The 27,655-nt window shown below is 42.0% G+C and overlaps 1 protein-coding gene across 4 annotated transcripts in view; it reads right to left on the bottom strand.

Moving 5' to 3' along the window:
* SKAP1 (src kinase associated phosphoprotein 1) overlaps positions 1 to 27,655 on the bottom strand; it is a 962,073-nt gene that overhangs the window by 752,585 nt on the left and 181,833 nt on the right. For all 4 annotated transcript variants that reach the window (XM_075350053.1, XM_075350056.1, XM_075350054.1 and 1 more), the window contains exon 4: positions 17,269 to 17,385. In XM_075350053.1, coding sequence (XP_075206168.1) covers positions 17,269 to 17,385 — 117 coding nt within the window. The remainder of the gene's footprint in view (positions 1 to 17,268; positions 17,386 to 27,655) is intronic.

The raw sequence follows: 27,655 nt of genomic DNA, 5'->3' as shown, positions 1-27,655 counted from the left end.
CCTTGAGGGGCCTAGTTTCCAAAATGGGGTCACTTGTGCGGGGTTTCTGCTGTTTAGGTACCTTAGGGGTCCTCCAAATGTGACATGGTGCCCGCAATCTTTTTCAGCCAAATTTCCTTTCCAAAATTCAAATATTGCCCCTTTCGTTCCAAGCCCTCCCATTTGTCCAAACAAAGGTTTCAGACCACATGTGAGGTATCACCGCGCTCATAAAAAAGTGGTTAACAAACCTTGAGGTCAAATTTTTGGAATTACCTCTTGAAAAAGTGAGAAAATTGATGCTAAAGCAACATTTTTGAGAAAATTATTAAAATTTTCAATATGACAACGTAACGTTAACAAAATCTGTGAAGTACCTGTGGATCTAAAATGCTCACTATACCCCTAGATAGAATCCTTGAGGGGTCTAGTTTCCAAAATGGTGTCACTTGTGAGGGATTTCTTCTGTTTAGGTACCTTAGCGGACCTGTAAATGCAACATGGTGCCCGCAATCTATTTCAGCCAAATTTGCTTTCCAAAATTCAAATATTGCTCCTTCTGTTCCGAGCCCTCCCATTTGTCCAAACAGAGGTTTCTGATCACATGTGGGGTATCGGCGTGCTCATAAGAAAGTGGGGAACAAGTTTTGGGGTCCATTTTGTTGTGTTATTTCTTCTAAAAGTGAATAAATTTGGGTTAGAGCAACATTTTTAGGTAAAATTTAATTTTTGCTTTTTTTCATTCCACATTGCTTTTGTTCATGTGAAGCACCTGAAGGGTTAATAAACTTCTTGAACGTGGTTTTGAGTACTTTGGGGGGTGCAGTTTTTAGAATGGTGTCACTTTTGGGTATTTTCTATCATCTAGGCCTCTCAAAGTCACTTCAAATGTGATGTGGTCCCTAAAAAAATGGTTTTGTAAATTTTGATGTAAAAATGAGAAATCGCTGATAAACTTTGAACCCCTCTAACTTCCTAACAAAAAAAAATTTTGTTTCCAAAATTGGTCTGATGTAAAGTAGATAAGTGGGAAATGTTATTTATTAACTATTTTGTGTCACAGAAATCTCTGGTTTAACGGTATAAAAATTCAAAAGTTGAAAATTGCAAAATTTTCAAAATTTTTGCCAATATTCAATTTTTTTCATAAATAAACGCAAAAAATATTGTCCTAAATTTGGTACTAACATGAAGTCCAATATGTGACGAAAAAACAATCTCAGAATCACCAGGATCCGTTGAAGCGTTCTAGAGTTATAACCTCATAAAGTGACACTGGTCAGAATTGCAAAATTTGGTCTGGTCATTAAGGTGAAAATTAGCTCCGTCACTAAGGGGTTAAGCAAGGTTCCACTGTACACGGGAAACATTTCATACAGGTCCTGCAGCTTCATTCTTTTTGTCAGTCCAGACTCAGAAAGTTGGAGAGGGAATCTGTCTCTCATGCCTTAGATGACAGTATAGGCCCACGCACCCAAATGTCGAGTATCACCTCATTGTACAGCTGCCTTGGCCGGATTACAGCGTGTCCTAAGTGTGGGGTGCCCTTTACGAATCTGTGGCATGGGGTGTGGGAGTGCACAGAAGTAACAACATATTGGAAGCGAGTAAGGGACCAGATTCAAGCATGTTGGGGAACGAAACTTCCACAAACACCACAGGCTCTGCTCTTCCACCAATTACGCCCCCCCGAATCTGAATATCAGAGTATGGTAGACAAAGTAAAGATTCCTAGAAACATCCACACATTTTTAGTGGTGGCTCTTCGGGCTTTGTTTAGTGAGTGGCTTAAACCAAACACTCCATCGATGGGAGCAATAATATCTCAAATGAAACATCTCTTGGGATTGGAACTGATAGAAGCAGAAAGGAGTAAAGAAAAGTCAGCAGGAAAAGTTTTTCCGCTGTGGAAAAAATTCATTGGTTTTCATTATAGTCCTCAGGAAATCCTGAAAATAATTAGCCCTTTCCGCCATACAGAATGGTATTGTCTGGAAGACCTGGGAGGGACGTTGGGGGTTTTGGGACCATCATTAGACACTTAAGGCCACTTTACACACAGAGATAAATCTTTGGCAGATCTGTGGTTGCAGTGAAATTGTGGACAATCAGAGGCACGTTTGTGGCTGTGTACAAATGGAACAATATGTCCATGATTTCACTGCAACCACAGATCTGCCAAAGATTTATCTCTGCGTGTAAAGGGGCCTTTAGCATGTACCATACGGAGATGGTAGTCGACACCATAGCAAGAACATAATTGTGGAAGGGTTCACACTCACATTCTTATTCTTTTGTGATACTACCTTTTATTTTTTCTTCCTATGCAAGGTTTACAGTTACAGTTGCATTGACGAACAAATCAATCTCGTGTATGCTGATGTTTACTATTTTACCATGGAGTTGACTGTTTAATTTTTTTGTTATGTTTAAAAATTTGAATAAAAAAGATGTTTTAAAAAAAAAAAAAGGAAAAGATTAATATGGGCAAAAGAACACAGACATTGGACAGAGGAAAATTGGAAAAAAGTGTTATGGATAGACGAATCAAAGTTTGAGGTGTTTGGATCACACAGAAGAACAATTGTGAGACGCAGAACAACTGAAAAAATGCTGGAAGAGTGCCTGACGCCATTTGTCAAGCATGGTGGAGGTAATGTGATGGTCTGGGGTTACTTTGGTGCTGGTAAAGTGGGATATTTGTACAGGTAAAAGGGATTTTGAATAAGGAAGGCTATCACTCTATATCGCAATGCCACTCCATACCCTGTGGACAGCACTTGATTGGAGCCAATTTCATCCTACAACAGGACAATGACCCAAAACACACCTCCAAATTATGCATGAACTATTTAGGGAAGAAGCAGACAGCTGGAATTCTATCTGTAATGGAGTGGCCAGCCCAGTCACCAGATCTCAACCCTATTGAGCTGTTGTGGGAGCAGCTTGACCGTATGGTACACAAAAAGTGCCCATCAAGCCAATCCAACTTGGGGGGGGGGCTTCTGGAAGCATAGGGTGAAATATCTCCAGTGCCGCGCGATCAGAATGAGCTCGGATGAACTTCACCCGACTTCATTGTGATCGCGCGGCTCTGTGCGTGTGCCGTAGCTTGATTTGCGGTCACACGTGAAGGACTCACCTGTGATCGCAAATCCCGAGTGACTGCAGTGAGCCGCGCGATCAGCTGTGCTTTCACTCAGGTTACTCGCGGCCACAGCTGCAGTCCTCCACCTGAGAGCGGTAGCCGCGAGTAACCTCAGTGACAGCACAGCTGATCGCACGACTCACTTCAGTTGCTGCATGAAGATCACAGGAGCGGCGGTGTTCTACTGCTGCTCCTGTCAGCTTCCGATGTAGCAGAGCTGAAAGCGTCGTGGGACCTAGCATGGATTACGTTGGACCTGGAGTTGTTTTTGAGGGGTTAATAAAGTGGTGAAAGATGTTTTTTGTCTTTCATTCCAAATAAAGGATTTATTGGATGTGTGTGTTTATTTTCTTTAACTTACAGGTTAATCATGGAAGGTATCTTCTCGGGGAGACGCCTGCCATGATTCACCTAGGACTTAGTGGCAGCTATGGGCTGCTGCCATTTACTCCTTATTACCCAGTTTTCCACCGCACCAGGGCAATTCGGGATGAGCCGGGTAAAGTCCTGGGACAGTCGCATCTAATGGATGCGGCAATTCCGGGCGGCTGCTGGCTGATATTGTTAGGCTGGGGGGCTCCCCATAACGTGGAGCTCCCCATCCTGAGAATACCAGCCTTCAGTCATGTGGCGTTACCCTGGTTGGTATCCAAATTGGGGGACCACACGTCAGGTTTTTTTCAATTATTTTTTTTTTTTAAGGCTTGATATAGACACGCCCACCGGCAGCTGTGATTGGTTGCAGTGAGACAGCTGTCACTCAGATGTTCGTACCACTGATCTCCGCCCCTCCGCTTCGATTGGGCGGCCGCTTAGTGACGTCGCTGTGACGCGGAACGAACCGCCAAGTTAGAAAAGAGGCGGTTTGCCGGTCACAGCGACGTTGCTAGGCAGGTAAGAAGTGTGACGGGTCCAAGCGATGTTGTGCGCTACGGGCAGCGATTTGCCCGTGACACACAACCGACGGGGGCGGGTACACACGCTAGCGATATCGCTAGCAAGATCGCAGCGTGTACAGCGGCCTTTAGTCACCTACTTTGGACATAAAATATACCAATAACTTGGAAAACAAACTCTCTTACCTACGTAGGGGTCACAATCACTAAATCTCTCCTACAGTTAATATTAATCCCTAGATTCAGTCACTATAAACCACACTAAGGCTATGTGCCCATGCTGCGGAAAATGCGCGGATTTTTCCGCGGATTTCTCGCGGAAAAGCCGCGGATTTTCCAGAAATCTGCAGCACAGCTACTCCCCAGCCATTTCTATGGCATTTGGGAAATGCTGTGCCCACGCTGCGGATTTTTCCGCAGCGGAAATCGTGCGGATTTTCGTGCGGAAAAATCTGCAGCACGTCAATTATTGTTGCGGATTTTCGTGCGGATTTTGCCTATTCAATTGAATTAAAAAAAAACGCAAAATCCGCGTCAAATCCGCACAAAATCTGCACCTATGAAAAGGTGCGGATTCCGGGGGAAAGCTGCGGATTTTGATGCAGAAAAATCCGCAGATACAGAGTCCCGTGGGCACATAGCCTAATGCTTTTTTGGTAAGTTTTTTTCCTGACCAAAACCTGATATTGTGGCAGGAAATCTCCTTTAAGTCATCTGCGTTTTTGGTGCGTTTTCATGTGTATTTAAGTGGCATTTTTGTTGCAGATTTGCTGCTTTTTTTTTTTTCTACAAAATGAGTTGTATCAATGAAAAAAATGCAGCAAATCTGCAGCAAAGAATTGACATGCTCATTCTTTGAAATCTGCAGCAAAAACCCAGGTATTTGACAAAACAGTCAGGGAAAAAAAACCTGATGTGTATGTGTGCATGAGATTTCAGAAATCTCATAGACTTTGCTGGGACTGTAAAGAGCAGCTTTTTATTAGCATGGATTATTTGCATAAAACCAACGCAAATCTGCAGCTAAAAAACGCCTTGTGTGAACATAGCCTAAGGATATCTCGCCATTATACCCTTTCTTATTTTGGTAGAGCAAATTTGCTTAAAATGGTAGAATTTCACAAGTTGATTTACCCACTTTAATCCCTACCCACATACCTAAAGCCAAAAGATGTAAAACCAATTATTTGTAACAATCCTTTATTTGAGGGTGGGGGCGGGGGATGGGAATCCCCAAGTTCCTTTTCATATGTTATCTCAACCCAAACAAAATGGGGACATAAATGTACCCACCAAAGAAATGAATACAATATACTGAGTGACTGGAGACTAGCTGCATGCTACATTTATATTAACAGATTATTCTATTGACCAACAGTTTGTCTCTCATACTGTATATCTCTCTCACACTGGCAATTCACCTGCCATTTTCTCAAATGTCTAACTTCTGAATAAATCTTTTATTAATATCAATCTGGCGAGCACGGCAGAAGAGGCAATTGAATTGTTGTCAGTGCACCCTAACTTGTCCACCCACCTCCCTCTAATGCAAAACCCCAACTTCTAGCATAGACGATCTTATCATCCTTTTTTTGGACAAAGATCCATGCTTTAGCAACTAATCACGACCAATGTTGCCCCCTTTAGTCCTACCTGGGCCATTTTCGGATAACTGGATGCTGAAACATATTGATGCAATCGTGGTGTATGGACGCTTTTACACATACTAGCAGCAGAGGGATCCAAAACAATACTTAACACATGGCTTATTCCGCACCCACCTCCATACAAATTGTTTCTGTAAAAACTTGGTTTTTTTATGAAGATGGACTGCGTGGAGGTGTCTTTTCCAAAGGAACATAGAGTTCAAAACTTCTTTGACATTTGGGAAAGTTTTATAGAACTTTTACCTTAAAACATTTGTAAATCTTTGCAGGTTCGTTTTGGACCAACCACATGGTTTCAACAATTGTGGTTTATGGGAGATCCTCTGAAAATGCTACTTTAGTTTTCCACTACACATTATGTCTGTGACATGGAGAGACAATGCCACACACCATAAGGATGAGATCCTTTACTATAATTTTCTCTAAAATCAGTATAATTTTCCTTGATGTGAGAGATGAAGAGACATGGGCAACTATTGTTATTGGTGCTTATGTGACTCCACGGTTAGGCTATGTGCGCACGTTGCGTACTAGCCCTGCAGAAATTTCTGCAGCGATCTGAAGAGCACACGTGCGCTTCAAATCGCTGCAGAAAATGTCCGTAGAGGAAAAAAAAAAAAAAGCAGATTCCATGCGCTCTGCCTAAGGCTCCTGCCATAGACAGAGCAGGAGCTGCCGGCAAAGCGCATGGAAGAAGTGACATGTCACTTCTTAGAACGCAGCGCATCGGGCAGCAGCCGAAGCGCTGCGCTCTAAGACGCCACGTGCGCACGGCCCCTGCACAATCTCCATAGACTATGCAGGTACGCTGCGCTACAAAGCGCAGCGTAACTGCATGTATTTACGCAACGTGCGCACATAGCCTTAAAGCTTACTTTATTGTTTCATTAACCTATTGAAGAGCAATTTATATTGCTAAATTGACTTGTATCAAAAAGGTTATACATAGCATGATTTCTTTTTAGTCAAATCAAATGTTTATTACTTTGTTTCTTTTATTTATATACATTGTGTTTATGTAAACCTAAAAATGTAAAAAAGAACAACAAAACCAAAAAAACATTCTTACAGAAAAAAAACAAAAAAACAAACAAGAACAATAAAAAAAGTTACAGCTCTTGGAAGAAAGGGAGGAAAAATGGAAGTGCAAAAATAGAAAATCGCCCTGTCAGGAAGAGGTTAAAGGGAACCAATCACCAGAATTTTCGTGTATAACCTAAAGCCAGTGCTATACTGGCACTATCAGGATGATTCTATACATACCTTTAGTGGCCAGCTTGGATGTTTAGGTTTTGATATCAAAAAAAGTAAACTTTATAAAATGAGCAGCTTGTTGAGTGGCCGCAGCTGAGGAGCAGATAATATATTCATAGTTATCCCCTCCCCCTGTTTGAATTAGCATACGTATTGTACAAACGACTCACTTTGTCTGTGGAAGGACCTGTGTGAGGTCATACCCATGGACCTCGTATCCAGCTTTGGTCGCTAAGGCCTCGCCCCTTCTGGTCACATGGGTATGACCTCACACAGGTCCTTCCACAGACAAAGTGAATAGTTTGTATAATGCTTATGCTAATTCTAACAGGGGGAGGGGATAACTATGACTATATTATCTGCTCCATTGCAACTGCCACTAAAGAAGCAGCTGATTTTATAAACTTTACTTTTTTGGATTTCAAAACCTAAACATCTGAGCTGACCACTACAGGTATGTATAGAATCAGCCTGATAGTGTCTGTAAAGCACTGGCTTTAGCTTATATATGAAAATCCTGGTGATTGTTTCCCTTGAAGAAAGTAAAATAAAAAAATAAAAAAATATCCCAGCCTTTTCGGACAACACTTTTCAAAGTTATTATTAAAAGGTATATCTGGGACTTTAACAAAGAAAAAGTGCCCAAGCACTAAAAGGCAGGTAGTTGCTACCTACCTGGCTGTTTTGTCTGGATGGCTCCTTCCGATGAAATAATGTCTTCATCAACAGAGCGGAAGCGTCTTTTCTGCTTTGCTCTCTAAACAAGGCAAGATAGCTGACATCATGCTGATTGACAGCCGACTCCCCGCTGCCTAGCGTGATGTCAGCTGTCCCACCTAGTCTACACAGCACACTGGATGAGACGTTAACGGAGGCAGCTGAATCGCCAGCTGGTGCAGTCTGCGACAGAACAGGGCACAACAGGCAGGTAGGTACCAACTACCTGTCTGCTAGTGCTTAGGTACATTTTTTTTTTAAAGTCCCAGATATACCCTTTACATGTACTTTAACCCCTTGCCAAATTTTAAGCTTTACACTTTAATTTGTCTTCCTCCTTCGACAAAAAGCAATATATATTGCTTATTATTTGGAGAACAAGTAGCAATTTTGCTTGATATCATAATTTTACCTTAAAATGTATGGAAAAACAGATGAAAAATTTCAAGTGGGATAAAATGGTGAAAATATGTAATTCCACCATTGTTTTTTTGGGTTTCATTTTTGAATATGCATTGTATGGTAAAAGAGACCTGGAAACATGATTCTCCAGGTTGACTAAATTAAAGTAACAACAACTTTACATAGATTTTTTCTTTTTAATAAAAAAAAAAAATCTGAACTGAAGCTTGTAATAAATAAATAATAATATTAATATGTTTTGCCAGTTTCAAAGACACCTAACGTTATTCCTTGCCCATTATCAGAGCTGTATGACCAAGTTTGTTTTTTTTATTTATTTTAAACCTTTCGGTACCCTTAATGCTATGTGCACATATTGAGTATTTGGTTGCAGAAATTTTTGCATCTTTTAACAGAAAAAAAAACACAACACAAAAACGTACATTTTTCCCATTTTTTTTTCCCATTGCTTTCAATGGTTAACACGGTAAAGGTCCAGTCACACTAAGCAACTTACCAGCGATCCCAACAACGATAGGGATCGCTGGTAAGTTGCTAGGAGGTTGCTGGTGAGATGTCACACTGCAACGCTCCAGCGATCCCACCAGCAACCTGACCTGGCAGGGATCGCTGGAGCGTCGCTACACAAGTTGCTGGTGAGCTCACCAGCAACCAGTGACCAGCCCCCAGCGCCGCGTGGAAGATGCTGCGCTTGGTAACTAAGGTAAATATTGGGTAACCAACCCGATATTTACCTTGGTTACCAGCTCACGCAGCTACACGTGCAGAGAGCAGGGAGCAGCGCACACTGAGCACTGGCTCCCTGCTCTCCTAGTACAGCACACATCGGGTTAATTACCCGATGTGTGCTGAAGCTACATGTGCACAGAGCAGGGAGCAGCGCACACTGCTTAGCGCTGGCTCCCTGCTCTCCTAGTACAGCACACATCGGGTTAATTACCCGATGTGTGCTGCAGCTACATGTGCACAGGGCAGGGAGCTGCGCACACTGCTTAGCGCTGGCTCCCTGCTCTCCTAGTACAGCACACATGGGGTTAATTACCCGATGTGTGCTGCAGCTAAATGTGCACAGAGCAGGGAGCAGCGCACACTGCTTAGCGCTGGCTCCCTGCTCTCCTAGTACAGCACACATGGGGTTAATTACCCGATGTGTGCTGCAGCTAAATGTGCACAGAGCAGGGAGCAGCGCACAATGCTTAACGCTGGCTCCTTGCTCTCCTAGTTACAGCACACATCGGGTTAATTAACCCGATGTGTCCTGCAGCTACATGTGCACAGAGCAGGAGCCGGCACTAACAGTGAGAGCGGCGGAGGCTGGTAACAAAGGTAAATATCGGGTAACCAAGGACAGGGCTTCTTGGTTACCCGATGTTTACATTGGTAACCAGCCTCCGCAGAAGCCGGCTCCTGCTGCCTGCACATTTAGTTGTTGCTGTCTCGCTGTCACACACAGCGATCTGTGCTTCACAGCGGGACAGCAACAACTAAAAAATGGCCCAGGACATTCAGCAACAACCAACGACCTCACAGCAGGGGCCGGGTTGTTGCTGGATGTCACACACAGCAACATCGCTAGCAACGTCACAAAAGTTGTTCGTTAGCAGCGATGTTGCTAGCGATGTTGCTTAGTGTGACGGGGCCTTAAAACAATATTACCTTGTACTGTATGTCGTTTCAATGGTGAAAAATGCAGAAACAAACCCTGAAAGAATTTATATGCTGAAGATTATTTTCTGCACCAAATCTGCAATAAAAAAAACAAACCTCAACTTGCTCTACACTTCAGGTTTCTCATTGACTTTGCTGGCAGTTTTGTGACAAAACTGCACTTTAAAAAAAAAAAAAAGTATAAAAAAAAATATCCCACCCTGTGCACACAGCCTTAGAGGACTTGAACCTGTGATCATCTGCAGCGCTGGGGTCTTGGGCTCAATTCCCACCAAGGACACTATATGCAAGGAGTTTGTATGTTCTCCCCGTGTTTGCGTGGGTTTCCTCCGGGTACTCCGGTTTCCTTTCACACTCCAAAAACATACAGTTAGGGACCTTAGATTGTGAGCCCCAATGGGAACAGTGTTGCCAATGTATGTAAAGTGCTATGGAATTAATAGCGCTATATAAATGAATAAATTATTATTATTATCATCACTTATACTATACACTTGAATACCACAGCCAGTGGCTGACCTTCACAGGGGTACCAAGATGACAACTACAGGGAAGGCCCCAGATGCCATGGCAACCCATCGGTGCTTTTTTGAATGCTGCTGTCAGAGACTAAAAGCGGCATCTAAATGGTTAACAGCAGTGAACCTCTCGTTGCTATTAGAGAAAAAAAACAGTTATACAAAGCTGGTATTGACTATGTGTGTAGAGATCAGCTCCTGAGCCCCTTTAACATGCAGTGACCCCAGCACTGATGTATATTCATGTAATTTTGTGCTGAAGAATGAACAGACCTACCGCTAAAAATCTTTTAAACCAAAGTCTATCAAATTCACATATAACTTTTAAACTATGCAAAATGTTATATTACCAATACAAACTATGTAAGTCTTGTATTGATATTAAATAGGTTCTGCAGTAATAGACAAAAATAAACATCTAAAAAAATGACATTGTATATTAGAAATTCTAAATACCTTTAATTACGAAATCACAATTGTTTTATCCAGGGAGATAATCATAGAATGAAAATGGCTACTGTCTTGATACAATGACAGGTTTCCTTTGAGCATCTGTAGTAAGAAGTGTCACATCTTAACTTCAGGAAGAGTGCCCCATGTAAAGTGGGCACCCCGTATCAAGGCTTGGTCAGACAGGTATTCTGCTGAGTAAAAGGATCCTAACATTATTTGTCCTATAAAGTGATTTGTAGGCGGACTCCATTCTTCAAGTCAAAGTAAGTAAATGATATACTGAGAAGGGTTTATTTCCTGTTTTGACAGATGTCACACTGATACAATAGTATTATCCCACACACTTGTAATGATGGGCAGCTAATGGTAACTTCACCTTTATAGATGAAAAAGTACAGTACACTGCAGATATACAAACTTCCAGTCATACAACTAATTCAGTAACTTGCCTGCTTTAGCCAAATTGCCTTTTATAACAGAGGAAAGTTTCAGTTGACCTTAGACTGGAAATGTCACCATTTTTTTAGTAAACATGTGAATAAGTGTAAACACATCTATACATATTTAAGAAAAAAAAACTATTAAAGAGGTGAACGTAAACAAAGTTCTAAACTGCATCCAAACATAACTAAGTGAGCTACAGGCTGGTCTGTGAGCAACTCATCCTGGGATTTTTCCCATAGTCTGAATATGCCCAAAGAAACATATAAGAATTCTTTATTTTGACTGTAACAAACCTTGAAATTCCTACAGGATGTCATTACACATGAGCTTGTCCATCATGCCAGACCAACAAGTGAGAAGGTAAGAGAAGATGGACAGAAAATCAGCTCCCGCAGAAGGAGGTCAACTCTGAAGACATGGTATAACCAGCAGAGTTCAGACAGGTCAAAGTGTGACCGACTCAGACCCGGGGTGAAAAGTTCACACAGCTGAAGAAAAACCAATATGTCCTGGTAGAAGCTTGCTGTACCATTTATTTCAATTTACAACAAACCATCCATATAAAATCTAGATAAATTCCATTCTAATCACATGTAGCTACACAATTTATGCAAACAGATGTCTTTCAGGAGTCTTTTTTCTCCAATACGTTCAATGAAGGAAATGGGTAAAGGCGGCCAGGGGTTCAGAGACTTCATTAAGAATGTTACGTAATTGCATTGTTTAAAAAAAATGTTATTTTTGTTCTACATTTATAGATAGCACTCCATTAATGAGAATCAAGTACAAACACTCTACAGCCATCACCACCTTGAAATAAAAACTTTACAAAGCAGAAGACATTTCGAAGTGTCAGTATATAATATGGCCAAGGCTCAATGTCATGTCAAAAGCACATTAAGTGCGCATCTGTGCAGAAATCTGAGCTCTTATGTATTTTATACTGTTACTCTATGATGTATGCAGCATTATTTAGGTGCTTATTTGAGATATATTGTATATAGTCATATACAGTAGGTCTTTTCTTTTGCAATGCAAGATACCACAGGATTTGATGTCTATTAGTAGCATGCTTCTGACACTAAAAGCAGAAAACTGAAGAATAAGGAATTGGCATCAGAACAGACATTGGAGATAGTCGAGATAGTAATTATATCCATTTAATTGTACTAATGAAAAAAGCGGTTTTAGACACAGGTACATTTTCTTAAACCCATGAATAAGAAATGTATTTAACCAGATTTTCAATTTAGAAATGTAAAAAGAAAAATGTAAAAAAAAAAAAAAACAAACTTGAGGCATTGATTGCACATCATTACTTCACTTCATGACTGTGTACAGTTAGTATCTCATAAAATGCACAAGCGCTAATAAGTTAATATCATTCCATACTGTAAACATATGTCATAAGAAGCACAGTGTGTAAACTATAATCCAGCTACAAATTGGATTTTAAGGGCATTTTAAAAGAGAATACTATATTTCTTAAAAAATCCTGGGTAGCATGCTGGGTTCACAAGCAGGTGAAACAGTACAATGTAAGACAAAAAAACATAAACAAGAAAAAACCTTCAATTTCTAATGTGCAAGCACTGAAAGACTGATAGTAAACTTGACCTGCCAATGGTAGCTTCCAGTGGCCATTTTTTATCCCTTTTCACCAAAGCCCTCCCTTCTAAATGTGCACGGTCAGGTCATGCATGGACTCGGGTGAAACTCCGTTCACATTTACATACAGGCGGAGTTTCACAAAGAAAGCCCATCTGTTCCCGTCACACAGTACAAATCGAGTGTCACCCAACTTGCTGCTAACGGCAGACTCCTTTCCCATTAGGAAGAGTTGCATAGATCTGGTTATGGAGTGGCTGATTTGAGTATAAATACCAGAAAGCTGAAGACATTTTACTACAAGCCATAAACATTATTTTTTTTGCCTTTTACGGCTCTTCCAACCTCTTCTCTTTCAGGCTCCCAACAGGGAATCACAAGGACCAGTCACCTATAAAAAATAAATTCTAAAAAGCAAGGTCCTTGGGTAAACAGTATGTGTGCGTGGGTGCAGAGGGGACTGCAGGAACAGACTGGGATAAACACACCATGAACTCTGAACTTTCTATGCCCTTCAGTCTAATTAATATACTTGATGTTATTCCTGTAACTGATAAAATAAAAAATCTCTTGCAAAACACCACTTTGATGAGGTGAATGTAAAGGATGCGGTATGTTAGGACAATGCAATGTGTAGGAATCCTTTTTATGTTTGTGCTGTAATATTCATAGATCACATAATAAAGACATTCTCTTTCTTCCCTTCACTAAGTTCACCAACTTGTCAATTAAAACAAAACTTGTTTTTCTTTTTCCATTTACACCACCTGGCATTAAAAGGGAATATATGGGGAAAACTTTTTTTTTTCCTTTTGAGTCATGCTTTTCATTTGTACAAAAAAAAAGACAAATAAACATCTATCAAATCTGGTCCAGTGAAAGAGTTTGGAGAACCACCATAATACAGTGCAGCTAGCAGGTGCCTGCCTGCTCCCCATCTGTCTCCCACTCTGCCATTGCCTCAGTATTTCATCCCTCATAAAATTTCCAGTTTTGCAAGCAGGATTTGTTATATCCCAGGGATCAGGCCGTTGCTTCTTCCTCCAAACCAATGGCCATAGTTGTAACAACCACCAGCATCAAGCAACCGCTGTAAAGAATATACAGATATTGTTTCAGTATAGTCTACACACTTTAACAGTGAAAGTGTCTATAGGCTGCGTTCAAAAAGCCTTCAGTAAAAAGCAATTCATAAAATGTGAGATAGCAAAACAACCCCATGGCTATGTCCAATAGTGAAAAAAAAGTTGCAAGACAGTCCGCTTTTTCCATTACAAATTATATAACCCCAAACAGGAAAAAATCCCTTGGTGGGAAAGTTTAAAGTAGGGAGATGAACAGGGACTGAACCTTGAACTCCATTTACCCTTTGAACTCATTACTTTTACCAGGGCTCACTGTGCTTTGCTTTTAGACAAATTTCACAACAAGCCGGAGCCCTCTCTTGCAGCTCCTCTCACAATAAGATATATGCTCATGGGGTTGACCCAATTACCTGCGGCTTCCTTTCTCTACAAGGTGAAAGCTGCATGTGTGAACATATATTGAACTCTGAACTCTTCGTACCAAGTCTTTGAGCTGAAAATTTCCTTTTCATTTTCGGATCTATTTTCCATGGTAATGTTTCTTGCTGTGACGGAGCAAGTTTGTCCAGCAGCAGGCTACAGAACAAGCTACTTAATAAAACATTTGCTTGAAAAACAGATTGTGGAATGGGTCTCTTTATTGCACTCCGAGTGCTTTATATTATAATGAAATAATGCATTTTCCTTTTTCCTGACCTGGGTTATTGCCGGCTTGGGGCCATCAGTTACCGTGCAGAAGAAACTGACACACGTATGTGTAGAATACTCTCCGACTATATTCTTACACACATACACCTCACAACCTGCTGCCCAGCTGACCCATGGCACACACATTTTGATCTTCGTATTCACCAACTTCACTCGGTGCAAAAACAAATAAGTGTTGAAAGAATTGTATTTCGCAGACACAGCAGAATGCATTTTCAGCACCATTAACTTCTGCCACTGCCTCTGGGAAGTACATTAAAATGTTTCTATATACTGGTCCATGTTAATTAAAAAAAAAAAAACTGGCAACTTAATTCCGTTTTGTTCTTTTTGATGTTGTGTCACAGTTCAAATTAACTCATTAAAACTAAAGGCAGAACGATCGGAGCTTTACAATCAATGGTTAACAAGGTATTTCTGGTGCTGACCAATTGTAGTAGCCAGGTTAATATGTATTTACTGGGTGTCAGACTCTTTTCTTGGAATGGCTTCTTGCTTCATTAAATGATCTGCCTGCTATTTAACAGATGAAATGGCTTTATTATTCCATGGAGATCCCTGAAGAATTCCTAAAAATGCCCACGGGGTTTGTACCCCAGCGCTGAGGAAAAAGCTGTTGTTTTTTTTAATGCAGAGCAAAGATTGGAAATATGAAGACAGAGGCTCCTTATTCGCAATAAGGGTAGATTTGTATGTTTTTAAGCAGCAATGTGCAAGGAAAGATGATAATTTATGGCGCCATTGACTGAAGAGGACTGTTTCTCACTTAAATGCCCTATCTGCAGCAGGAACAACCTTTAGCCAGCTGCTGAACCTAAAACTTTACAGGGGTGATAATGTTTTGGAGAAATTTGTCAGAGCTCCAACTGATACAATCGGTCTGAGGGGCCCTTGTGAGGCAAAGGCTGAGTAACGTCTCCTTTGCAGCCATTCATTTTCTTAATGAACAAGGTGCTATTAGCCTGAAAGGATAGACCTGGTTTCAGGAAAGAATTAAACACTCTGCCACAGATGCTCCAGCATTTAAGGACAGCAAGAACAGCTACACAATAAATATACAAAACCATGCCACAAGCAAGTAGTGATTGATCCACACGCACATACATCCATGCAAACTAACGGCACTGACAGAAAAAATTACCGTAAACCTGGTTTCATTAGAAGCTACGATAGGATGACAACATAGACGCAAATCACTAGATTGTAAGTTTCCCAGGATAAAACCACAAGTACATTGTAAACAATAGTGTAAAGCAAGTATATAAGAAACAGTGCAGACAATTCTAGTAGCCAGCTAGACGGAATTAGGCCATGGCAGCTTATTTTAGGTTGCTTTCTGAGGACATTGGTGTAATTTCTTTCTGTTGGGTCACTACTAAAATGGTCCTGATGTAGCCTAAGGACAAAAATCAAAGCTAAGAGAAAGTGTCAAGAGTGTGAAATCTCCTGTATATTTACATTCCACTTGTATCACTTAAACAGCTCAATGAATCTAGTGTATACTGCCAAGTCCGATAGTCAGACGTTCATGTACCTCACTGCCTTATGTTTCCTAATACAATGAAGTTATTCCCTATGTAAGAGAAATAGATCTGCGGCAAGGTAACAGCTTATTATTACGTGTGACAAAGTGAATGGAGGACACCTAACTACTCGTGTATATTCTGTGTGGGTGCAAATATTCAATGTAACGTTGAGCTGCATTATTACTACTGACTGTACGCCAATATGATTTCTTCAGAAAAACCGTCCAAGATGGAACACCTTTTCTTTTAAGTTTTGGCAGTTAGAGAAAGATCATTAGGATTATTATAATGACCAACAATAAGATATTACAGAATAAATATTTATATTAAAGTCTTATTCCCTAAAGAAACTAGAATCTATTTCACAAAAAAATAAAAGACCCTAAGTGACAGCCTTTTTATCCCACAGATACAAGCATTACTTTCAGGTAGCATGTACTTTTTCCTACCTCCACAAGGGGGCAATGCATCTCTTGTTCTCCGCTAAATAAAACTCTTACGAGTTTAGTGTTTGTCAAATAAAAAAAAAAAATCAGCAACTTGTTTTTAAAGCATTAAAAATAAGCACAGACACGTCAGGACCCCAGGCAATGTGCCTTTTTACTTGCCATTTATGAGGTATAAAAACCAAACTCATTCACTTCTCATTCACTGCCGTATACTAAACAACTTCAATTATGTGCTTGATGCTCGTAATTAAAGAGCCACTTTCACCATGCAACACAACCCAGATAGCGGAGTAAATGAGAACACGCAGCTAGGGCAGACATCTGGATGGCCGGTTGGTGAAGTGTTATTTTTTGTACCATTTTTAATTTTTACCACCTCCGTCATTACAAGATTATCCAACTGATGAAGAACCCGTAACCTTTACTATACACTAACGCTTGGGCAAATAGAGACAGGATGAGTGGAACGCCTCCCCTCCCCAGATTTGTCTTTTTCTACCAAAACAAATTAGGAAAGCTTTTGTTAAAATAGCAGAAATATTGTCACATATAGGTACATGTAAAGGCTATATTCTAATGCACATAAAAGCAGTGCACGCTAAGGTCTGGGTGTGATAACGTATCCTTTTATATTTTATGTATGACAAAACACTGCTTACCTCTGTAACTGACCAGAAGGAAGCAGGATACACAAGTTTTCTGAATACAGCCCACATCTCACTTACCTTCATCCAGGTAATCAGAGGGAAGAGAGACCTCGTCAGAAGCCGTGCCGTGACTCAGGCTACGATTATCATCATAACTGTCCTGCGCTGGTGTGACCGCTGTATCAGCTTCATCATCTAAGGGAAATATCATGGAACATTACTTACAATAAGCACTTTCTTTGCATTTTGGGAAAAAAAAATCCCAACCATCTCCTGCTAATACCTGAATTTACTTCAAGTTATTCTATGGCATAGTGCACACAATCACTCATGTCTGACTTGCCACATGAGACTCTATTATACCTGTACAGTAAAAACGTAGTAATAATAATAATAATAATAATTATATAAAACATACACAAACAAGGGAATATGCACAATTGATCCAAGCATCTACCTGCAAATTATGTGTTTTCATACATAGTGGACTCAGGCCAGGCTCACACAAAATATCTGTAATTTTTGGAGGCAATATAGTCTGCTTTTTGTGAAAAGTTACAGAAAATGTAAAAAAAATTGCGATAGAAAAAAAACAACACCCATTGTCACATATGCTCATGAACATGCATTGTATAATCTGAACCGGCTCCATACCATCCCTACAAACCATACTCCGAGACAGCAAGAATACTAAAAATCAAGGATTTTTTTTACATATTTTTACAATTCTTTTTATTTTACATTTTGACCATAGTGAGCAAGTAGATGATTGCAGTACTGACTATAGCCAGTAGGTGGCTTCAGAGATAACGTGAAGGCGTTTCGTACACTATACAGTATTGTCCCAGGTGAATAAGGACTACAGCAGACATAATCCCATTCCCAAGTGGACAGGACAACATAAAACTGTTTTTATTTATACAGTGGTACCCTATGTCTCACTATAATTCTCCTTTAAATTCCCATGAAAAATTGTGGAGAAACTGGATTTCCTGTCACAAAAAGGGGAAAATATTGTTTTACACACATTACTAAAGTGATCCATCTATTCCACAGCGAGAACGCATACGAGTTGCTCCACTGACTGTAATGTGGTGGACACGTATACAAGTAATTTCTTAACATGGTTATCACATCATCAATCTGCACCAAAGACACCTATCACAGTTTATTAACCAGTGAGATAATTTTCTATAGTAATGTGATCATGAATATCCATTTACTGCAGGAATAACATAACGAATGCAAGAGACATTATCCCTGGCATGCCTCATACATCCAAGCTAAGATGACAGCTAAGAACCTGCTCAAGTGATCAAGTTCTCACTGGAGCACAAACCTTGGGTGACAGGTCTGGCAACTGGTGCTTCTGTAATTAGATGGAGAGAGACTCTAAGAGAGCCAATATAAGGGATGTAGTGAAGTCCGCTGGGGACGTGGTCAGCCACAGAACTAGTCACACATTTACTAGACATCACAAATAATTCCTTCATTAATTAGCTGCCTTGTTCTTGACGTCCAAAGAGATCTATATCTTACAGTAAAAACAATATAATTAGCCAAGCACTCTGGACCAATAATCTATTCAACTTTGTTGGCTCCTAACATTGCAGCTCTACTCGAAACAGCAGCCGGCACTTCACCATGGATAATAAATGCTGCAAATATAGGAAGGAATGCACAGGATGCACAAGATGTCGTCTTCCTGCACATTAGCTGAGAGGATACGACCCTGTCTGAGTTAATATATCTGGAAAACAGTATAGGAGATGTGGGACATAACAAATATTATCTAAAATTGGCATTATGTATCTGATGAGAGCACATGTTGTCTTGTTACACACGGATTATTATATATCATGCATGAACATGGTGAAATACAACATATTCCAGCTCAGTATTGCATTATTTGATCTTTTTGTTGCTTCAGTGCTTTCAGCTCTATTTTCATCCATATTGCAGTTCTGTGTCCTCGACATTGGACGTTAAAAGGTAAAATTATGACCATGATCCAGTCTATTCTCATTATGTAGATGAGAAAAGTGACGACTATAGATGAGAGAACCTGAACTTTCATGTTTGTACCAAACACAGACTTTACAAAAAAAAAACAAAACAATATTTGACTTTGGAGTTCGGATGTTTTACGTATGCAAACCACTCGCTCGAGCATCACTGTGCTCGGGTACACTCGGTGCTCACTTGCAGTGTTTGAATGGCTCACACTGGGGGTAAAATAAGGGTTATTGGATTTAGTATATGCAGAAAAAATAAAATAAAAATTAATAATGAAAAAACCCTGCCCTCTTTCCTCTGGAAGTGTTCTCTTTATGGCTGGCTGGATGCGGGTGGAGAGCCAAACTGCCCAATAAGAATCAGGTCAAATTCCGGTCCAGAACAGAACTTTATCTAAAGTCTGGCTGAACCCACAGAACCTAAAATTCCATGGGTCGACTCATCTCTAGTGACGACCACTTATGCCCATTACACACTTATTGCTGTGGATGGCTAGAGGTTGTTGTGAACAGTATAATGTCAGGTAAGAGAAAAGCAGCATTTTATTGCAGCCCTGTCAGGGACAGGCCACAAAAATATTAAAAGTTAAGAAATCTCAAGAATACACAACCTGGGCAGTTTTGTATTACCAAGTGGGATAGCACCTAAAGCAAATTGTACTTCTGTCATACAAACATACACAGTGTATATACAGTACAGACCAAAAGTTTGGACACACCTCATTCAAAGAGTGTTCTTTATTTTCAGGACTCTGAAAATTGTATTCACATTGCAGGCATCAAAACTATGAATTAAAACATGTGGAATGAAATACTTAAAAATGTGTGAAACAACTGAAAATGTGTCTTATATTCTAGGTTCTTCAAAGTAGCCACCTTTTGCTTTGATTACTACTTTGCACACTCTTGGCATTCTCTTGATGAGCTTCAAAAGGTAGTCACCGGAAATGGTTTTCCAACAGTCTTGAAGGAGTTCCCAGAGCTGCTTAGCACTTGTTGGCTCTTTTGCCTTCACTCTGCGGTCCAGCTCACCCCAAACCATCTCGATTGGGTTCAGGTCTGGTGACTGTGGAGGCCAGGTCATCTGGTGTAGCACCCCATCACTCTCCTTTTTAGTCAAATAGCCCTTACACAGCCTGGAGGTGTGTTTGGGGTCATTGTGCTGTTGAAAAATAAATGATGGTCCAACTAAATGCAAACCGGATGGAATAGCATGCCGCTGCAAGATGCTGTGGTAGCCATGCTGGTTTAGTATGCCTTCAATTTTGAATAAATCCCCAGCAGTGTCACCAGCAAAGCACCCGCACACCATCACTCCTCCTTCTCCATGCTTCACGGTGGGTACCAGGCATGTAGAGTCCATCCGTTCACCTTTTCTACAAAGATACGGTGGTTGGATCCAAAGATCTCAAATTTGGACTCATCAGACCAAAGCACAGATTTCCACTGGTCTAATGTCCATTCCTTGTGTTCATTAGCCCAAACAAGTCTCTTCTGCTTGTTGCCTGTCCTTAACAGTGGTTTCCTAGAAGCTATTTTACCATGAAGGCCTGCTGCACAAATTCTCCTCTTAATAGTTATTCTAGAGATGAGATGGTGTGTCCAAACTTTTGGTCTGCACTGTAGATATAAATATATAAAAGCCTTACAAACCAAAAATAGACCTCTAGGCTTGTCTGTAATGCCACCCTTCATTCCCTTATACCTTCTTACTCTGTACTGTCAATAGTGTCCTCATCCTTTCCAACTAGTTTACAGTTCAATGGTCAGTAGGGGGAGCTGTGCGAGCAGAATCCGTACACAAAAGTCATACAAAATATGATGAAAACTTTGATGTTCCCCTAAATACAAAAGGTATGTATTGTGCTCATCAAGTTCATCAAGCTATAAAATAGATTCTATTCCGTTTGTTCATGTCCGGTGACCCAAGGTGACTGCAGGGCACTGCGCACCATAAGAGATATTCGTGTCAACCGGCGTGTGCAGAGACGCTATGCAAGTCTTGTCGGCATGTGGCCGGAAGTGTGCATATCACATACTTGCGGTCATATGACCGCCAGGTCTCACCATCGGCACATCCTGACAGTGTGAGCTGTGCCCATTGTGAGAATTCACAAGTCTGTGGTCACATAGAATGACTGCAAACTTTCATGCCAAATCTGGACAACCCCTTTAGGCTGTGTGCGCACGGTGCTGAATTTCATGCATTTACGCTGCGTATTGCACCGCAGTGTAAATGCATGCGACCTGCGTCCCCAGCACAATCTATGAAGATTGTGCATAATCCATCCGCACGTTGCGTTTGAGAGTGCAGCGATTTGGATGCCAAAATTTTGTTCCAAATCACTGCGTTCTAAAAAGCAACATGTCAATTATTCTGTGCGTTTTGGATGCAGCTCCTGCTCTGTCTGGGAGAGGTTGCATCCAGAGTGCATGAAATCGGCCTTTTTTCTGCAGAAACACTGCATCCACGATGGAACGTGCCACATAGCTTAAAGTGAATCTGTCACCAGGTTTTTACTATTCTATTTGACAGCAGTATGATGTACAGGCAGAGACCTTGATTCCAGTGATTATCTACTGGGCTGCTTACTGCTGTTTGGATAAAATCACAGATTTAGGATTCGCTTACATTAGCATTTAAATCAGATGACTGCAAAGAAAGAAAATCTCGCATTGCACTCTGACCAATGTTATTGAATGAGGCAGGGGTAGATCTGCAAACTTTTCTTCAGCCAGATTTGGCGTGGGGAAAAAATATCAGCATGCAGGGCTTGTTTTTTGCGGAACGAGTTGTACTATTAAATGAAACTATTAGTTTTACCATAAATTGTACTAGAAAACGGCAACAAAATTCCAAATGCGGAAAAATTGCAAAAAAAAAGTGCGATTGCACAATTGTGTTTGAGATATTTTATTCACAGTGTTCACTATATGGTAAAACTGACATGTCGGTGTGATGCCTCAGGTTGGTGCGAGTTCGTGGACACCACAAATGTATAGGTTTACTTTTATCTAAGGGGTTAAAAAAATCAGAAGTTTGCCCAATAAAAGTGGCGCACGTTTTGAGCCATTTGCAGCACTTTGCACACTACGACATTGCAGGTGCGAAGTCGGAGGGGTCATGTCGAAAGTGACGCACTTCCGGCGTCGCACTCGATATCGTAGTGTGTAAATCCTAGATGATACGATTAACGAGCGCAAAATCGTAATCGTATCATCGGTATAGTGTCTGGGAATTCCATAATTACGCGACTGCAACAGGTATGATGATGTACCTCGCTGTGTGTGAAGCCGCAGGAGCGAGGAACATCTCCTACCTGCGTCCTGCAGCTCACGCCGCCTATGCGGAAGAACAGAGGTGGACGGGATGTTTACGTCCCGCTCATCTCCGCCCCTCCGCTTCTATTGGCCGCCTGCCGCGTGACGTCGCTATGACGCCGCACGACCCGCCCCCTTAATAAGGAGGCGGGTTGCCGGCCAGATCGACGTCGCAAGGCAGGTAAGTCCATGTGAAGCTGCCGTAGCGATAATGTTCTCTACGGCTACTATCACAAGATATCGCTGCTGCGACGGGGGCGGGGACTATCGTGCTCGGCATCGCAAGCATCGGCTTGCGATGTCGTTGTGTGTAAAGTGCCCCTTAGCGTTTTCATTTTTCGGGATCCTATGGCTCAGTGACTGCTTATTTTTTGCTTCTTGAGCTGACGTTTTTAATACTACCATTTTTGCGCAGATGATACATTTTGATCACCTGTTGCTGCATTTTGCGAATAATTTGCCGCGACCAAAAAATGTAATTTGGAATTTGGAATTTTGTTGCCGCTACGCTGTGTACCGATCAGATTAACTGATTATATATTTTGATAGATCGTTCATTTCTGAACGCGGCGATACCAAATATGTGTATTTTTGTAACCCTTTAATTTTTAATGGGGCGATTTGAACGTTTAGGTTTTTTTATTTTTCAAAACTTTTTTTTTATTTTACTAGTGCCCCTAGAGGACTATAAGGATCAGCAGTCTGATCGCTCTTCCATATCTGCTGATCACAGCTACACAGCTGTGAACACCACATATGCTCATCTCCTGTCTCACCCAGATCTCGGCCGTGTGAAACAGGAAGTGAGTCATATCAGCTACAGGAGTCATCACATGACCTTGTGCTACCATGACAACCATCAGATTAACGTGATCACGTCACGTGACTTCCAGTGTCGGGCGGTAAGTAAAGTTTAACTATGACCGCGATTATAATGGCGCTGTCACATTTTGACAGTGCCATTTAAGGCGTTAACATGTACGGACAGATCGCGGATCTTCTCATGCCTGCTAGGTACACGTCAGCTGTACGAATCTGCCCACAGCAGCCAGGTGGGATTAACACTATGACCACTGGGACGTAATTTTACTGCCCGCAGTCGTTAAGGGGTTAAGAGGCTCCTCTGTCCTCCACTCGTTACCTGTAGTAATGGCACCTGTTTGAACTTGTTATCAGTATAAAAAGCACCTGTCCACAACCTCAAACAGTCACACTCCAAACTCTACTATGGTGAAGACCAAAAAGCTGTCGAAGGACACCAGAAACAAAATTGTAGCCCTGCACCAGGCTGTGAAGACTGAATCTGCAATAGGCAAGCAGCTTGGTGTGATGAAATCAACTGTGGGAGCAATATTAAGAAAATGGAAGACATACAAGATCACTGATAATCTCTCTTTATCGGGGGCTCCACGGAAGATCTCACCCCGTGGGCTCAAAATGATCACAAGAACGGTTAGCAAAAATCCCAGAACCACATGGGGGGACCTAGTGAATGACCTGCATAGAGATGGGACCACCGTAACTATGATGTCAATTACAGGCCTCTTTATCTTTTTAAGGCCCCCTTCACACGTCAGTGATTCTGATATGTATGTTCTTTTTTATATGTACCAGAATCACTGACATACGCAGACACATTATAATCAATGGGTCTGCTAATGTGGCGCCCTGGACAAGCCAGGGGCCACAGAGAACACCACCACACCCCACACTCCCGGTCAGGCACACCAAAGTCAGATAAAAACCCTTGTTGCCTTCCTCCAGGGGCTGATGTTCACACCAGGGGGTGGGCAAGGCGGTTGGTCCCGCCCACCGAGGAGTTCACAGTCCTGGAGGCGGGAAAAGCAGGCAGATTAGTTTTGGAAGTGAAAGTGAGAGGAAGGAAAGTGGCAAGTGAGCAGACTGAAGTTGGTACGGGTGTGTGGCCCGGACGGATCAGCAAGGTTGGCAGACGGTGGTGACCGTCTGCAGGAGTGGCCTATTGGAGCTAGCCGTAAGGACCGTGGACGGGCGGTGGCCCGGCGGTACCGGACCTGTACGCAAAGACAAGCCAGCACCATCCGGCAGGGGCTTACGGACCCCGGCAAGGCTAGGAGTCGCCGTGAATTTGCCAAATCCGTTAGTGAAGGGAACCTCCTGGGTTTCCCAGCAGCCAAGTCCCGACAGAAGGCAACCGTCCAACCAAGAGAGGGAAACACAGTCACCGCCAAGGCTAAAGTTCCCAGGGCCAGAGCCTGCGGGCAAAAGGGGCTCCTCCAGCAACCATCCAAGCTGGGGAGCGGGTTACCGGTGGGAACCCATTGGGTCCGTTTACAGTACACAGGTGCAGGGTAAGGCAGTCACCATCAACCTGCCGGGAGAAACAACACCGCAGCCGTCTGTGGAACCCGTCCATCCAGCCGTGTGTTTTACCGAGAACTGTGTCCTCATCATTGGCTGAGTGAGTACCACCGTGCCGTGCGGCACAGCGCTGCCCCCGCGACCCTGCACCTCACCAGGCCCCGTAACCTGCCTGCCATCCATCCCTACCCCATCACTGGGCCCCGGGACAACCAACCCCCTACCCAAGGAGGAGAGAACTAACATCAAAGCTGCTCCCTGTCACCGCTCCCGGGATCCCCGTCCAGAGCAGCGGTGGTGTCACCAACTTCACCACAACCGTGGGTGGCATCACGGACAATAACCAAATCCCCGCAATCCAATCAAACCCACCCTTTTCACTCACGGGCGAGGAGCGCCGCTCGAGTCCCCGGGATCCGGCCCACCGCTCAAGCCATCACCGAGCAGCAGCAGCCGGACCCGAGCAGTGGGAGAGCGCAGCGTCCCCTCCTCCGCCCGCGACACTCACACATCAGTGATTTTTCACTGAACGTGTCTCCGTGCAGCATACACGCGTGTCCGTGATTCTACACGGAGACAAGTCCGTTTTTTTCTTGCATCGCTGATGACCCACGGACCACACTATGGTGTGATCCGTGAAACACGTACCAGAAAAACACTGACATATTAAATAATAAACATTTTCAACTAACCTTTAAAGCGATTCGCTGTGCAGCCTCCGCTCTCTGCAGCTCCTGCCCAGGTCATGAATATTCATGAAAGCAGGAACAGCCGACCAGGAAGTAGCTGCAGAGAGCGGTGGGCGGACGCTGCAGAGCTGAGGAGTTCAGCACCATGGACAGCAGGAGCGAAGGCAGGTGAGTAATGTCCATTTGCAATCACGGATTGCACATGGAGAACCCACGTGTGCCGTGAATCACGGAACACGGAGGGACATGTGCGTGTTTTACACATCAGTGAAGAACGTCAGTGTTTTTCACTGACGTGTGAAGGGGGCCTAAGTGGGAGAACTTGCATAATTGATGGGTGACTAAATACTTTTTTTCTCCACTGTATAGATAGAAAGATAGAATATATGTTCTACAGCTATATAATGTCACAATCCGCCTAGATATAATAAACTTGCATCCTTTAGTGCCTTAAAAAATAATCGCACTCGCGCATAACAAAAGGTCACACATATAGATTACACTTGTCTAACTTTTGTGGCTGAAAAGCGGACTGAATTTTTTATACACAGATGTGAGCGAACCCTTAAATGCGGCAATCTATCATTTCTTTGAATTATGATCTCTGTATAGCCCAATTCACACCTCTGATTGGCAGCCTTCTATATACACTGTACATAGAAAGCAGCCAGTGGTGGGGCAGCGTTATACAGAACTCATGAATAAGGAGTACTAGTTGGTAGCAGATTTGCTAGTTCTCTAATGATAGTTTCCTGCTGATAAAATAGTAATCAAAATTTCAGCAAGCAGCCCAGTAAATGACGCATTGGCCATCACTGTACATTGCAGTATATATTAAATTGAGTTTTTCCTATGCCCAGCCACAGCCTAGACTTTATAGGATGAGCAAGATGGCAGCCAAGGAGCAGTCTCTAGGCCCCCAGCTGCCATGGTTACCCATCTGCATCCTGTGATCACAGCACAGCAACACAGCCATTTAAATGCATCTGTCAGTGATTGACAGCCTGATTTTGTTATGGTCACACAATAGCTATAGTAGCCTCCTGTGGTGGCTTCTGTTACAGGCAGATGCAAGGCATGTCACACAGCCGGCATCTGACTGGTATGCCACAGGTTTATTCCCTGAGCCCAGTTTATATTCCTCCTACGTCAATTATTATTATTATTATTATTAGATGCAACCTAACTTGTTAGGAAAAGCTTAACGGGAATCTGTGAAAAGGTTTTTGCTACTTATCTTATTAGCGGCATAATGTATTCCAGGGATTTTATCAAAATAGCAGCAATTAGTTCAGTAAATAATGCATCACTGGAATCAGGGTCTCTGACGCTACATCATGGTGTAGTGACCTGGTAATATATTTCCTTTAAAGGGTTATTCCCATTTTCAAAATCCTATCCTACTATGAAGTAGGTGTAATAATAATAATAATAATAATAATAGCAAATACCTCCAATTAGAAATGTAGTATAGTTTTTCTCATTCACTATGTCGCTTACTTCATGTTCAGGGCATTGAAGGACCTTAAGTGTCCATGGCTATACTCATGCATATTGTCACAGTTAGTTAGTAGCTCGTGGTCAACACCCTTGGATACCTAATGTCCTGAACATGAGGTAAGTGACATAGTGAATCAGAAGAGCTATACTACATTTCTAATTGGAGGTACTTGCTAATATTATTATTATTACACTTACTACATATTGGGATAGGATATTGGAGATGGGAATACTCCTTTAGGCTCTGTACGCACACTGCGTTTCTTGCCGCGTTTTTTGCTGCAGAATTGGTGTGGTTTTTGTTCATTAAGTTCGTGCAGTCCTTCCCCAGCAAAGTCTATGAGAAATCCAAAATGCTGTGCGCACACTGCGTTTTTTTCCCTACAGGTTTTGCTGCTAAATTTCTGCAGCAAAAAGAAGCAGCATGTCACTTCTTTTCCGCAGGTACCTTCGGTTTCCCCCTGTATTTTGCCACTGATAATGGTTAAAAGCCGCAGGGACAAAACCGCAACAAACTGCAGTAAAACCACATGCAGATTTTGGGTGCGTTTTTTTTGCCGCAGGTGGGGAATTCTGCCAGAGGGTGTGTATTTTGCTGAA

Source organism: Anomaloglossus baeobatrachus, chromosome 5 (assembly GCF_048569485.1).
Source record: "Anomaloglossus baeobatrachus isolate aAnoBae1 chromosome 5, aAnoBae1.hap1, whole genome shotgun sequence".
In the NCBI taxonomy this organism is placed as follows: domain Eukaryota; kingdom Metazoa; phylum Chordata; class Amphibia; order Anura; family Aromobatidae; genus Anomaloglossus; species Anomaloglossus baeobatrachus.
This window is presented reverse-complemented; position numbering and strand designations above follow the sequence as displayed.